General features: G+C 33.8%; 1 protein-coding gene across 1 annotated transcript; it reads right to left on the bottom strand.

The window, feature by feature from the left end:
• Positions 1-7,913: 7,913 nt before the first annotated feature.
• LOC132037681 (mitochondrial outer membrane protein porin 2-like) lies at positions 7,914-11,705 on the bottom strand. Its single transcript, XM_059428232.1, has 6 exons — positions 11,624-11,705; positions 11,471-11,538; positions 8,978-9,088; positions 8,814-8,900; positions 8,506-8,714; positions 7,914-8,404 (listed from the first exon to the last, which is right to left on the bottom strand). The coding sequence occupies exons 1-6, from the start codon at positions 11,664-11,666 to the stop codon at positions 8,098-8,100; spliced, it is 825 nt and encodes a 274-aa protein (XP_059284215.1). The 5' UTR covers positions 11,667-11,705; the 3' UTR covers positions 7,914-8,097.
• Positions 11,706-14,903: the final 3,198 nt, after the last annotated feature.

Below are 14,903 nucleotides of genomic sequence, written 5' to 3'. Positions count from 1 at the left end.
TTGAAAAAGTTCTAACGTATCACAGTTTAATGTGCTTAAGGCATGTTCAGATAATTATGTTCCATTCCTGAAGAATGAGAATTTTCGATAAATGTTGTAAATATGAATCCATTCCCTGAAGTAAATGTGACGGTATGTAGTAAAGCTTATGAATACGGATGTGTATTTGCTTGTATCACGACTCATCTCCAGAAGAGGTAGAATAATTAAGAAGAAATATTCGGAATATTCTACGTTTTACTCCCGAAGTAGCAAAACTCTTGACCCTACTCCTGAAGTAGTAGAACTTTGTACTCTACTCCCACAGTAATAGAGCTTTGAAATCTACTCCCGAAGTAGTAAATATTCGAAATTTTACATCCGTAGTATAAATATGAAATCTACTCCTGAAGTAGTAGAACTTTGAAATTTACTCCCGAAGTAGTAAGACCTTAAAATTTACTCCCGAAGTAGTAAGCCTTTAAACTCTACTCCTGAAGTGGTAAAACTTTAATGTTTACTCCAGAAGTAGCAAAACTCTGAAACTTCACTCCTGAAGTAAAAAGAATTGGTAAAATATCTGAGAAATATTCTTAATCAATGTCTTCTTGTGCTTGAGCAAAATAACGAGTTATTGATGAATGTACTATTGCAAGCAAATTTGAATAATCAGAATACTACGATCTGCCTCCTGGAAAGATAAAATAACAAAGGATATACATGTTATTTTGTGGTGTGAAATTAAGGCATTGCAGCACGTACCTGTCGTACGTAGAACATCTCGAATAATTTTATTAAAGTATCATTCTAAGGCAATAGGGAACAGAGTAGAATACTTTCTATTATAATCACATCGATACATTATATTTAGTTATTATTGATTTCCTTTAAGGAAATAAACACTAATGTATCTCGTCCTGAAGGATGTGATTACTATGTGGTTGCCGCTTTTGATACAAAATATTCAGATGTTAATGGCTAATCTCCTTGAAGGAGATATTTGAAATACTGAAGTTTAGAGCTTAACGTTTTCTTTTGTAATTTGCAGTTTAAAATTTTCTATAAATTTCCGCTTCATTACTGTTTTCTTTCATGACACCAGCAGTGCCTCACCAAAATTTCTTTCGTGATACCAGAAGTATCTAAAAAAAATATTTGGTAGTAGAAACTAATTATCAAGGGTTCTAGAAGAGTTGGTTGTTTATCTACAAGTCTCATGGCACCAGCAATGTACAAATAATATCTGATTATGGTAGATAAATTGAAGTCTCTCTAAGAGCTTATATATGATATCACCATTTATCCTAGATCGTAATTGTTACGATCGGAGAATAAATTGTAGTAAACTTACTAGCAATAAAAATGCGGATCATATTGAGACTACAAATAATTGGAAGATTGAATATCTCCAAGTTATCGGGTAAGAAATACGTATGTGAAACATTACCCGAGCATGACAAGATTAGATGCCACAATAAACCAGAAGTTTATTGATATAAAATCTCATGCAATAGTATACCAGAAGTTTACTAAAACAAATAGCACGTGTCATGCCCCGAACCATGGGCTGGGCGAAACACGGCACTCGGTGCCTTGCTGCATGTGATCGAGCGAACCACATGGCTTGCTGAATCATCATAAGGCATAACATGAGCGGAATATAACGTGAATGCATGATGAGCCTTTATAAAACGTAGTAAGTCATAATACTAAATAAAATACTTGTTTAAACATGAGTGCGGAAATAACATGAATGAGCCAAAATGGATATACTACTCCGAATGTCTGACATAACATAACTGACTTGTCTAGTCTATGAAACCTCTATCATGAGTCTGACTGAAAAACATACTTACTGCGACAAGGCCCTCAGCATACAAGGCCCCCAACATACCTTAGATGCGTAACTAATCATAAAACAAAAGTTGACTAAACCCCGAATGAGATGGGGCTCACCGGTAAGCGATACGAATCTTTGTCATACGAGCCGCATGTGTCGTTCACGTATACGCACCGCATCGTGAAATGCAGGCCCCGCGACAATAGAAAGGGGACGTCAACACTTTGAATGTACTGGTATGTAAAGCAACTAAATGAAATAACATGGGACACGAAATAATAATGACAGGAACTGAAACCTGGTCATGAACATGAATACATACCTACTTATGATATTTTTACCATGTTATATGTATATATATATATATATATATATATATATATATATATATAACATGGTAAAAATATCATAAGTAGGGAGAGCAATAACTTATAACGGATCCGTGAGTGCGTGCTTCAAATCCCGCCAAAGCGAACACTCAATCCTTGTCAGGGAACATGAGATTTAATAAAATATGAAAGGATCCAGTCATTATGAAAGATCGTCCGGGACATGGGTGGAGCGATCCTATCCTACGGTGGCTACGTAGTTTCAGGCTATCTGAAGCCTTCCTCGGTAATTAAAGCAACTCCCAAAATCATGAACATGTAAAATAAGTGGCACTTGCTGCCCATGATTTTCATGAATATAACTTGCTTGTACATGGATATCATAAATTATAGGCCAAAGTCATAGATGAACCCCTGAACTTGTCCTGATTTTTCATCTAGACCCCCCAACTGAAATGTTGACCATCTGAACCCCCGAACATAAGATAAAATGTGCCATTTGAACCCCTCGTGCCAGTTGGGCACACGCGTGAAGCTCACTTGCTATGACATGAAAAAATAGACCAGTGACATGGAGCCATGTCATGTTACCTGTTTTTTTTTTTTTTAAAAATAAGTCATGTCAACAAAAACAATTAATTTTAACAAAAGCTCTATTTTAAAATCTATTTAAATAATTAAAAAAAATTGAAAAACCCAACCCATCCTCTCCGATAGCCCACCTTGCCGCCGCCACCTTCATTGCCTCCTCCGCTTCGCGCGGCCGCTTTTTTTTAAAATTTTTAATCATTAAAAATTAATTTTAACAAAAACTCTATTTTAAAATCTATTTAAATAATTAAAAAAAAATTGAAAAACCCAACCCATCCTCTCCGATAGAACACCTACTTATACACCACCGACATTTAGCCTTGTAGCGCGCGCTTCGCTTTCTTTTTTAAATTTTTATCATTAAAAATTAATTTTAACAAAAACTCTATTTTAAAATCTATTTAAATAATTAAAAAAAATTGAAAAACCCAACCCATCCTCTCCGATAGCCCACTTCACCGCCTTGTATCGCCCTCGCCTCCGCTTCAAAATCTATTTAAATAGCGTTTTTGTTAAAATTAATTTTTAATGATTAAAAATTTAAAAAAAGAAAGCGGCGACGGCGGCTGAGGAGGCGGCGGTAGTGGCGGCAGTGAAGTGGGCTATCGGAGAGGATGGGTTGGGTTTTTCAATTTTTTTTAATTATTTAAATAGATTTTAAAATAGAGTTTTTGTTAAAAATAATTTTTAATGATTAAAAATTCAAAAAAAGAAAAAAATTGGTCTCTCACACTCTGATTAAAGCAGTGAGCTTCATGCATATGCCAGCTGGCACGAGGGGGTTCAAATGGCACAATTTATCTTATGTTCGGGGGTTCAGATGGTTAACGTTTCAGTTGGGGGGTCTAGATGGAAAATCAGGACAAGTTCAGGGGTCCATCTATGACTTTGGCCTAAATTATAGCTTGTTTGCATGAACTTGTAAAACATGTATAGTATTTTCTTGAAAATAGCATAATATATCATAAACTAGCATGTATGAACCCATGGAATGAGATATATGGATTTTTCATAGATTACGGACAGATTCTTAATAATCATAAAGAAATATTAAGAACTCAATGATGGAATTATAACAATTCATACATAATATAATCATGGACATGGACCTAGGGTTATCATGAGCATGATATAGAAACCCTAGTTTTCGTAAAGAATCATAATTTATGGATTATGAGGCGTGGGGAAGAACAATGATGTTCCCACACGTAGATATTAACTCTACTTACGTTAGTTGCTCCAAAAATTGAATTAAAGACTTGAGCTTTGAAGAAGATTTCCAAAATCTTGAATTCTTGAACTTTGAGATGGGTTTTCTTGAAAATCCTAGGTTAGGAATGATGATTTCTTGTTTAGATTACAAGGATATGTATTAGAATTGACTTGGAATAATTAGAGTAGGCTTACCTTGGTGTTCTTGATGATGGAAGAGGGTAGGAGGTCGTTCTAGGGCTTGAAGGAATGAAAAATAATGATTTGAACTGATATGGACGAATATATCTTGTTTTGGAAAATTGAATTTTTCGCCCGGATTAAATCGCCGTATTTTGAAAATCACCCATATTCCGTATGGATACATCGCGTCTCTTCAATAAAATGGTCATAACTCTTTGCACAGATGTCCGTTTGACCCCCATAATATACCGTTGGAAAGGTATTTCAAATCTCTACAACTTTTATCAAGAAAGTTTTCCCAAATTCCAGATACATTTTGAAATATGGGCCGTATTTTGAAATACAGTCCGTATTTAACGATGTAACCTCCAAGTGTTAAATTCCAGAATGCTCAGAAATCTTTGGTACCAGTTTATGACTTGAAATACGGGCCGTATATTGAAATATGGTCACTGTTCATGGGCGTAAACCACCATCTTATAACTGAAAAGGAAATTTCCAATTCCCACATTCTTTATCGGGTTTTCTAAGTCTAGGATCATGGTCAAAGCTTAGGTTAAAGGTACGGGGTGTTATAGCACGTGTCATGATAAACTTGAAGTTTACTAGTACATATAATTTTATCAGTTGACATGATCATTTCAAATGTCCTGATTTAAATCTGAAGTAGTAATTCAATATTCAAATATTGAAGAGCTAGAAGATTCTTCAAAATTTCTTTTATGTTGTTTGTTCTTATGATAAGTTGATTACACCAGCTAATGTTGGGACTAAATCCCCTAAATTCTGAAAAATATAAAAGGTGAATGTGGGCCCGTTCACTTGCAATGTGATGTATTAAATATATGCATCTATGAGACGGTCACATGTATGTTTATTATCAACTGGCAGTTTGACATTTATGAAGTTGCTTGCTCGAAATAATTGAGTTGGAAACACAATTTTCAGAATATGTAATCAAGACAATTCATCTTGATAATGTTGGTTTATATCTAAGTTGGTTTGGCACAAAATGATATCTCGTTGACGATATCTTTGATACAATATGACTCGCAATATTGTATAAGATTTTGAGGATCTGAATTTTACGTCTCTTAAAACATGCTGACGTAGAGATGATTACAAGTGATAGGATGTATCTTGGAAAGCGTAAAGTTTATTAGACCTGCAGTCCAGACATGAGAAGATGTCATGACATTTAACTACTAAATGGATGTTGTCACAATCTATATGTCTTACTCGATAAAATTCAAAGATTTCTAAATGATCCAAGATGCCCGAAGCATATACAAGTTCTTGGGGAACTTGTTCATAATCCTTATACGGATTAAATCGGGTAAGGTGAATGTACTTTAGAATATTCATCGACGAAGGGTACAAAGATGACCCTATTTACCCTTGTCTCTTTATGATAATCATAATATTTTATATTGATGTGCAAGTTGGTGAGTTGTATATTATTGGAACTCTTGAAAATTTTCCAAACGCATTAGATTATCTTCTAAAAGAAGTTGAAATGAGAAAATTATATTGGTCCTGTAGTATCATATATTGGTGCAATTGATCCATTGATTTATCTTGCTTTAGCCATGAGCATGATATAATTTCTCTCCTACATAGAGATATTGAAATAAGATCAATCGCAGATATTGAAATAAGATCAATCGCATATTGGAAATGAAAGCCCTGATATGAGTGTGTTTATCCTAATAAATATCGTCAAGTGTTTTGGATATACAGGGCATTCATATGATCGACATAAGAGTTAGATCCAGATATGTTATCTATTTCCATAAGGATTACTGTCATACAATGTTATTTTACTGACAGTCAAATCATAGAAAGATAACAGCAGTTTATAAAGCAAGTCAAGAATGTACTTGGCATCACTGCAACAATACTATATGACTATGATGCAACTTTATCTAAGGAATAAATATGCAGATGATCAAGCAGTACCCCAAGTGGTCATTTACCATATCTGTTCACAAAGGCTTGCCAACCTCAAGATATGATAAGTTGGTATACAAGACCAAAGTACATCATCTTCAAAAATTATGTGTTGCTTTAATCAGGGGGAGTAAAATATGCGTTGTACTCTTTTTCCCTTAATCAAGGTTTTGTCCCATTTGGATTTTCCTGTTAAGGTTTTTAACGAGGCAACCAAAGAATGCGTATTACTAGATACGTGTACTCTTTTTTTCTTCACTAGGTTTTTCCTAGTAAGGTTTTAAAGAGGCACAAATCTATTAATGAATATCCAAGGGGGAGTGTTATAAATAGACCGTATTGTGGATGTCCATTCAAATATATAGTCAACTGGATAAGCTTACAATTAATGAGCACTTGTAGCTCGAGCAGAGATAGCACCAAGTAGCCATGACGAACTGTGAAATACGAAAAGCCTCGTAGCAGCTTCTTTTCCTCTATAAAGAGAAAGTCAATTCAGTTCATTTGTACAACAATTGAAAGAGCAATAAAATCTCTCTCTCCCCACAATCTCTTTGGCTATACCTCTTGTTGTCGTGTACTTTTATTATTATTTTATAACAGATATTATTTAATGTTAGTCTGTTTTTCTTTTAATCATGTACCAAAAATGAAATGTATTATATATGAACATAATATGTATATTCTGTTAAATAATTCGATCTTCTCAATTTTTGTTTTTTTAATATCCGAAACCAAAATTTCTAAATCTTAAATCCAAAACCAAATAATAACCGAAAAACAAATCAAATAACAAAATAATTGGTTCAAAACCTCCGTGAGTCCTATCTTTCCCTGCCTTGAACTAGAACTCGAAAACAAGGACACATAACTATAAGAGAGTAGCTGCCAAAACAAGCCCATAAGGTCGCACCTAATCGGTTCAATTTGATTATCCGTTACAATCCGAATAATGCAAACCCTAATTTATACCCCTTAATAGAAATAATCATAAATATATGCTAAAACTAGATACTTTTGGTCAACATCCCAAACACTAACCGTTTCCTTCAAGATTTATTTACCTTGAAAGGCTAATGGTATGAGCATGTAAACTTGCGCTTTCCTTATTGTGTCACTAACCTATTTGCAAGAATCAAGAGATCACTACGGAACAACTTGAAACATTAGAAAATACCTTCATCTTTATATTTGGATATGTTTTAATAGTATTTGTGTTTTTGTTGTTGCTCAATTTCAGCTATTCCTAGCAAAAACATTTTCGTCTCTTTACTATCCAACTCGGCTACAGCTACAGATTCTTTCCGCAGAACCATAAATTTTAGCGAATTGCACTTTTTTGTTTTTGTTGGTTATCTGAAGTGAGTATTCGATGTGGTTGTCGCGTTAGAGAAGGTGCATAAATGAGGTTCCAGCTATCCCAAAAAGAACGGGGTCACTAGAAGTCTAATAGACGTAAAAGCAAGATCTTAATTTATCAGGAAAAGAAGCTAAATTTTGGATACTACACTTTTCTCGGCCAGATTTTTTCTGAAAATATTCTCTTGGAGGATGCAAAACTAATGGTGTTTATTTGCATCAAACCATGCACATGCTATTCTCAATCTCAGACAAAATCAAATTGGTCCTACTCATCAGTCATCGAAAAAATAAAGCAATTGCCTGAAGGTCCAGCGCAAAACGGGGCACACATGGATAAGGTAGTATTTGGTTTAAGCAATCGCTGTATTTAGATGATTAATGCATCACCCACAAAGGGAAAAACTGCTAATTTCTGGACTTCTTGCGGAAAAAAATTGCTTATGTAGACTTTCTCAAAACAGGGGAAATGGTGAAAGACAATAGAAAATTGTGAAATGCCACAAACTGGTCTACTTTTGGAACCACCTATAAGAATCTATCCATTCTGGCAAAAAACAATGTCTATGAACTACTTATTGAGTGTCTCCTCTCGCGTGCTACCCCAAAAAATTTCCTGAGTATGAGTTCACGAATGCAGGCTACAAAGTGCTATCAAGGCTTAAGAGCTAGGGCCACACCAAACCTGGGAGTCTTATCCAAGGCCTTGGTGTCGAACTCACTAGAAATGGTCAGCAACGACTTTGGAATCACCTCATGTTGCAAGACAGCCCCCAAATTTCCATGATTATTGAGCTTGACTTTCACAATTGTCAGGTTATCAACAGCATAGGACCCTCCAACTGTAAATGTGTTCTCATTTGTGGAGAACCGTCTAGTGATTTCACCTGTAGCAGCACTCTTCTTCAGTGAATCCAGATGATGTATGTAGGATGCCTTTATCGTGTCCCCTTTGTCCCCTCTGAGGCCAAAAAAGAGAAACGAATATCACACGCTCTAAATCTTTTTATCAATTGTGCTTCTAATCGCACAAGTTACGGACACATTAATGCTGAAACTTACAAGATTATAGCAGCACAAGAATCTGGTTTTGTCACGCTAATGCCAGCAGTATACTTTATTAGTTTACTTGTTCCAGTCTCATAACTTGCCTCTGCACCAAGAGCAAAAGTTGGAGTACCAAGCGTGATTGAAAGATCAACTGCAGGGGACTGTTTCAGAGCAACAGCTGTGGTGAAGGTTGCATGATGATGAAAGTACTGAGTCTCTAGCTGCAAAAGAAAGCAAAAGGCAAGTTTTGAGAAGGGAGAACTCTATCATTTCCAGCAACGCACCAAACCATGAGCACAAAACAGATGAAAAAACCTTACCTTGCCAGAACTGTAGTCAGGGAATTTCAGAGAGGCAATGGTTTTTGTTGATGGGACAATGTCAGTCAAAGTAAGAGTTGTTGAAATCTGCAGGAAGATAGAAATGTGAAGGATATCCAACAGAAATAAATATCATTAAGACAACCAAGGTGTGAGCAACCTACATTTGATCCTGTATCAACTTTGACATCAATCAAAGTGTTCTTATATTTGTACTGCGCTCCTACATCTCCAGTTGAAAGCCCTCCTTTCTTCACTGCAGTTGATGTAAGGGCCTGCACTAAGAAATCATGATTAGAGAACATGAAATTCGGTTTCCGTAGATCTATTGCTATAAGAATTTAATTAGAAGATAACTACTGCACATAAGAAATGAGATGATCGAGGGAAAAGAGCTGAAACTATATACCGGATTGAGAAGAAATGTTATGGAAAAAGACATAAAAGTCAATCAAATCACCCTAAGGACAAAACACTAGCAAGGTTTTTGCAAGTTTCAAAAATCTTTTTTTTTGATAAAAAAAGAAAAGATTTTTGAAACTTGCAAAAACCTTGCTAGTGTTTTGTCCTGTCTTGAAGAAAGTGACTATAGTGGATTTCTTCCATGTGTTGCATAAAAGATTTCAGTTGAGAAGCTTCTTTGGTTTTCATGCAGTAATTTTGCTTGTTAATTTGTTTCAGCAGGACTCTGCGCAATATTTCAAGACCATGTTTCGCAAGAAACTACATGAACGGGATTATAAGATTTAATACCAATGGGGATAGGGCACATAATCAGTGAACCTTTCCGCTGACTGAAGAGAGGAGGGTAGATATTCCCCAAGTTTCAAACATGTGGACCAACTACTATTGGGCCAATTGACACACAGGGTGTTTCTTGGTAATAACATAGGGATAATATAAATGCAAACTTAGTTACTTATCAAGAAGCATAGTATTTAAGTGAAAGCAGGGTAGAGAGGAGGGTACATATTCCCCGAGTTTCAAATATGTGGACCAACTATGCTTTCGTCAATTGACACAGAGGGTATTTCTCGGTTATAACACACTAATATAAATGCAAACTTAATTACTTATCAAAACAAAGATCTTATATAAATGCACATTTTCTTCCATGTACGCCTCTAAGTCAAATTGGATGACCTTACCAAACTCCAACAAAATGCCAGTTCCATTGAACAACAAAATGGGATGACTTGAGCTTCATGATAGGACTCGCAAGAGAAATATTTAACACGGATGTACCCAGAAAACATATGGCAGATAAACAAAGGAGAGAAGTTGCAAAGAAATATTGTATCTCATCAAACAAGCACTACGAAGTATCTAGCAAAACCACATCAAAGTTTTAGAGTTTGACGTTAGAAAGTGATAACTTTATTAATGCTTCTTCCATGTCAAATTTAGTGAATGAAAAGTTGAAAACTATTGCCAAGTTTACTCCAACAAAACCACATGAATGCAATGATTGAGACGTGACTTTTGAGGAGAGTCAGAAGAGAACAGCTGAAACTTAGATTTGATTCAGATTCGAAGGTAATATATCTAATTAGCCTGTCTGTAATCAAATTAAAAATTACTCCTTTTTAATAGAATCAGAGGTATCCTCCAAAAACAGGAAGATGGAATTCAATTCATTTTAACAAAATCAGTTTCCTGGTAATGGAGATTGTTTTGCTAGTATTACTAAATGACATTTCCTAATATCGTATATTCTTTGTTGACTTCAAGTGCTGAATTCGATATGCTCTGTACTCTACCAACTGCGATAACTGATACGGCCTAATGACTTTTCATTTGGTAATATCATCACTAAAACGTGAAAAGTAACACAATGAACCGAACAACAAAATATGCAGATATAAACCAAAGCTCTGCACATCAATTAACGTACCATAACACTAGAGCTGTTCTCTCATCAAGCTCAGTGAATCCGCACACAAATTAGACAAACAAAAGGCCATTTACATTCGAAACTAAACATTCCCTTCACAAAATAAGCATAAATAAGCTAAAGTTGAGCCCAGTCATAATAAATAAGCAAAAATTGAACGAACTCATACAGTGGCGGATCGAGGATTTTCATTCGGTGGGGTTCGGAAAAACAAAAGCTGAATATAAAAAAATAATGTTCTCAATGGAATCGAACCTAGGACAATAGATATAATTTTGAACACCGCAGGATATTTGAGCTAACCTTTTGCATTTTGTTCGGGTGTTCAAAAGTTATATATGTACATAAATACAGAAAATCTACCTTATATATACACTGTAATTTTGCCCCTTTAAATCCGCCCCTGAACTCATAGTCCCTCTTGTGTTGATTATATGATACTTTTCGCTTTTCGAGAGTCAATTTCACTAAACTTTGAAGTTAAATTGGATTAGATTAACTCAATATTTTAAGAGTAAAATTTACATATTTGAAAACTACATGAAAAGTAGTATACATTGAAATTTTTCTCATATCAATTTGGTAAAAAAAAAAAAAAAAAAATCTTAAAATATTAGTTCATGCAGTTTGAATCTGGAGAAGCTAAAGTTCATAGTAAATACGGTAAAATTGAAAGAAATCATCTAAAATTGAAGGAACTCATAATTGATAAGCTAAAACAGAAGGAAATCCTAAATAAAGGTAAAATTGAAGGAATTCATACCACTCCTGTATCGCTGTAAGTAGAGATTGACAATTTGTGATCAGAGATATAGTCCTTCGTCAACAGATCTATCAATTCAAACAACACAACATTATTTATCGGAAAATTATTCAATTAAAAATGAGAGAAGTAGGTGGATGGGTAAAAAATTACCTTTGGACTTTTTGCCAATATCAGAGAACAATCCAGGCCCCATGTTCGTAAATGAGAGAATTTTGGTGTAGTGTTGTGGAAATGTGAATATTATGGAGGGGGCCTGCTTATTTTAATGGATTTTCGTGGTGGGCAAGACAATAAGGCTACGTCCTGACCCGTTATGCTCGCCAACACCAACTACTCCCCCATCCATGTAATTCCTTTGCATTTTTCTATTTTGTTAAAATGAACACTAATGAAGGTGAGACTCAATTTTTTAAACAAAAATTGTATTAATTCCAACATCGATTCACTAAAAATTGTTAAAATCAAATTTTAAAAAGTATGTTGAATACTACATTCCCTTAAATTTGTCAGTAAATTTCATTTAGACATTCAAATCATGACTTGTTCTAATTGAGCACTTTAATATATGATAAACTACTCCTATTAGCTCCTACTACGTAAAGAAGTTAACTATATATAATATGTCAATTTTCTTAATTTTATGCATTAGCCTCAATAAGCCGTAAAACCTCGAGGATGTTCTAGTTGTGGCTGATGTACATCATTAAAGGATGTGACATTATTTTTAAGTGGTTAACTTATCTATGTAACAGGTGCGAGAACATGTGCAAAAGCTTTTCCAAATTTGAACCAAAAGGTCCAATATGAATAGTTTGTCATGTATTTATATGCTCAATTGAAACATGATGTAGTTGAATTTCTAAATGAAATTTATTGACAAGTTTAAAGAGTTATCACTGTATTTAGCTTAAATAGTACTACTATATACCTAATATCACACCTAAATATGATAAAAGATGTTCTTTGTCGGACTCTCGGAATAATAGTAGTGGGCGTGAAAATGAGTTTGCTTTAAAAATCAAACTCCCCCTGAACTTTGAACAATAGTCATTCTACCCGCTTTATCCTAATTAACTTTTTTAAATTCCTATTTTACCCATACATTATCAACTTGCCTTTTTTTCTTTTATTTCTTTAAAATCATTATATTTTTTTTATTTCCTTAATCTATGTAACAAATTTCCTATAAGAAAATAAATATTATTTTCAAAACGGAAAAAGAAAATTAAGTAAGAAATATTAGTTGAGTATATAACTTAATATCGTTCTATAATGAAATAAATGAGAAGAATAAGAACTTTTTTTATTAATAATTTTCAAAACTCTAATATATGTATCTACAAGTAAAAATAACCGCTAATAAAAATTTTATAATTATATTTCAAAGCAGGTAATACAAAATAATTAATAAATATAGAGATATATTATCTATTTATGTTATAATTAAATTTTAAATTATTATTTAAAAAATATTTCATTAATGACAACCAAACTCATTTATATATTGCCAATGGAGAATAGAGAGAGAGTGAAATTTAAATATATACATATACATATACATATACATATATATATATATATATATATATATATATATATATATATATATTTATGAAACTTAAAATACATAAATAATATGTGTGTGTGTGTAAAATAACATGTAATATGTATATGTATGTGTGTGTATATCTATATATATACAAGCATGTACATACATAATATATACTTAATGCATGTGATATTAAATATATATATATATATATATATATATATATATATATATATATATATATATATATATATATATATATATATATATATATATATATATATATTATATGAAACTTAAAATACATAAATAATATGTGTGTGTGTGTAAAATAACATGTAATATGTATATGTATGTGTGTGTATATCTATATATACAAGCATGTACATACATAATATATACTTAATGCATGTGATATTAAAATGTCAATCATAAAGTAACATTAGATTATGTGATAAATTCATAAAAGGATTATTCTACTTATAATATGAACTTAAATAAAATTTATAAATATCTAGGTTAAAAAAAAAATTATATAATATAAACATAGATGGAGGATTGAAAATGTCAATGGTAAAATAGATATTGCATAGGATAAAGGGGGCAGAATGTCTATTGTTCATAATTGAGGAGGATATTTAATTTTTAAAGGAAAGTTGGAAGGTGAAAATCATTTACACCCATAGCAGTGGTCATATAAGCCGAAATGAAGGACATACTCCTTTGGGGTTCTTAAAATGTCATACAAAAGGCCCTTAGCTGTTTATTTCGTACACATGTTTCAACAAAGTTTATGTGAATTTTGCATAATTGGTTCTAATCCTGTTGAGAAAGAAGGGTTACACTAAAATTAGCAGCTAATGTGAAAATAGTCTTGATAATAAACAAGAATGTCATTATATAAAGATACCAACTAAAGAGTTTCAACGAGCTAAATCTGCTTTTAGTGACCCAGAAAGTGATATTCTCTATTCCTCCCCACCCCCACGCCCCCGCGCCGCCCAAACCCCTCCTTCAATGCAAAAAGTGTACCGGTCTATATAAGGAAAAAGTTCAAAGTTGCCCTTGACTTTGTGAAAGGTATAATACATAAATAAGCTCTCAAACTTGTCTCATTTTTTAAGTATGATCTTCAATTTTGGGTGTGCACAAGTAGGCACCTCAACTTATAAAAAGTTGAACACGTAAATATAAATGTTGACGTGGCGCTGACGTGGCACATAAATTTTGTAGGTGCACAGATGATCATTTTGTAAGCTAACGTGTTCAACTGATAAAGTGGAGACAAGTCGAGGTGTCTACTTGTGCACACCTAAAGTTAGATGAACTTAAAAAATGAGTCCAAGTTTGAGGGTCCATTTTTGTATTATGTCTTTGTGAAATTGTTCTACTATGCCCATCATTAGAAGTTCGAAATGGAATAGCTCTTGCCATCACGCAAGCATCTCACATCTGTTCTTATTTTTCAATTCAACAAATGGAATCCACGTAAGGCGTGTTATCTGAGAAAAGCAACCAAGATCATCTCGCATAGGAAATCCGGAGGAGTTGTCCAACTGTCTCCCACTCTCGCCAACTCCTGTCACATCAGCAATTCTCGGTCAGAGTGCCACCATAGGCATGTGCGTTAGATTGGCAGAAAGATCACGTCAGCCGCAGGGGCGGATCTACGTGTTGTCGAGGGTGTTCACCTTGGCAAAAAATTACGGTGTATATATAGGGTAAATTTTCTGTGTTTATGTGCATATATTAACTTTTGAACACCCTCGGCGAAAAATTACAGTGTATATTTAGCTTCTTTTTTTTTTTTTCCAAACACCTTGAATGAAAATCCTGGATCCGCCACTAGTCAGCCGTATCTTGGGAATTATGAAAAGTGGG

The sequence above is a fragment of the Lycium ferocissimum genome, chromosome 11, assembly GCF_029784015.1.
Source record: "Lycium ferocissimum isolate CSIRO_LF1 chromosome 11, AGI_CSIRO_Lferr_CH_V1, whole genome shotgun sequence".
Lineage (NCBI taxonomy): Eukaryota > Viridiplantae > Streptophyta > Magnoliopsida > Solanales > Solanaceae > Lycium > Lycium ferocissimum.
The sequence above is the reverse complement of the archived record's forward strand: the minus strand, read 5'-3'. Positions and strand labels throughout refer to the sequence as shown.

What these genes read in the sequence shown, in the direction of transcription:
- LOC132037681 (XM_059428232.1), bottom strand. Translation starts at nt 11,666, where the DNA reads ATGGGGCCTGGATTGTTCTCTGATATTGGCAAAAAGTCCAAAG. An exon ending in TATTGGCAAAAAGTCCAAAG is followed by an intron (nt 11,539 to 11,623) that starts GTAATTTTTTAC and finishes TTGAATTGATAG; the next exon opens with ATCTGTTGACGAAGGACTAT. An exon ending in CTGACTACAGTTCTGGCAAG is followed by an intron (nt 8,715 to 8,813) that starts GTAAGGTTTTTT and finishes TTTCTTTTGCAG; the next exon opens with CTAGAGACTCAGTACTTTCA.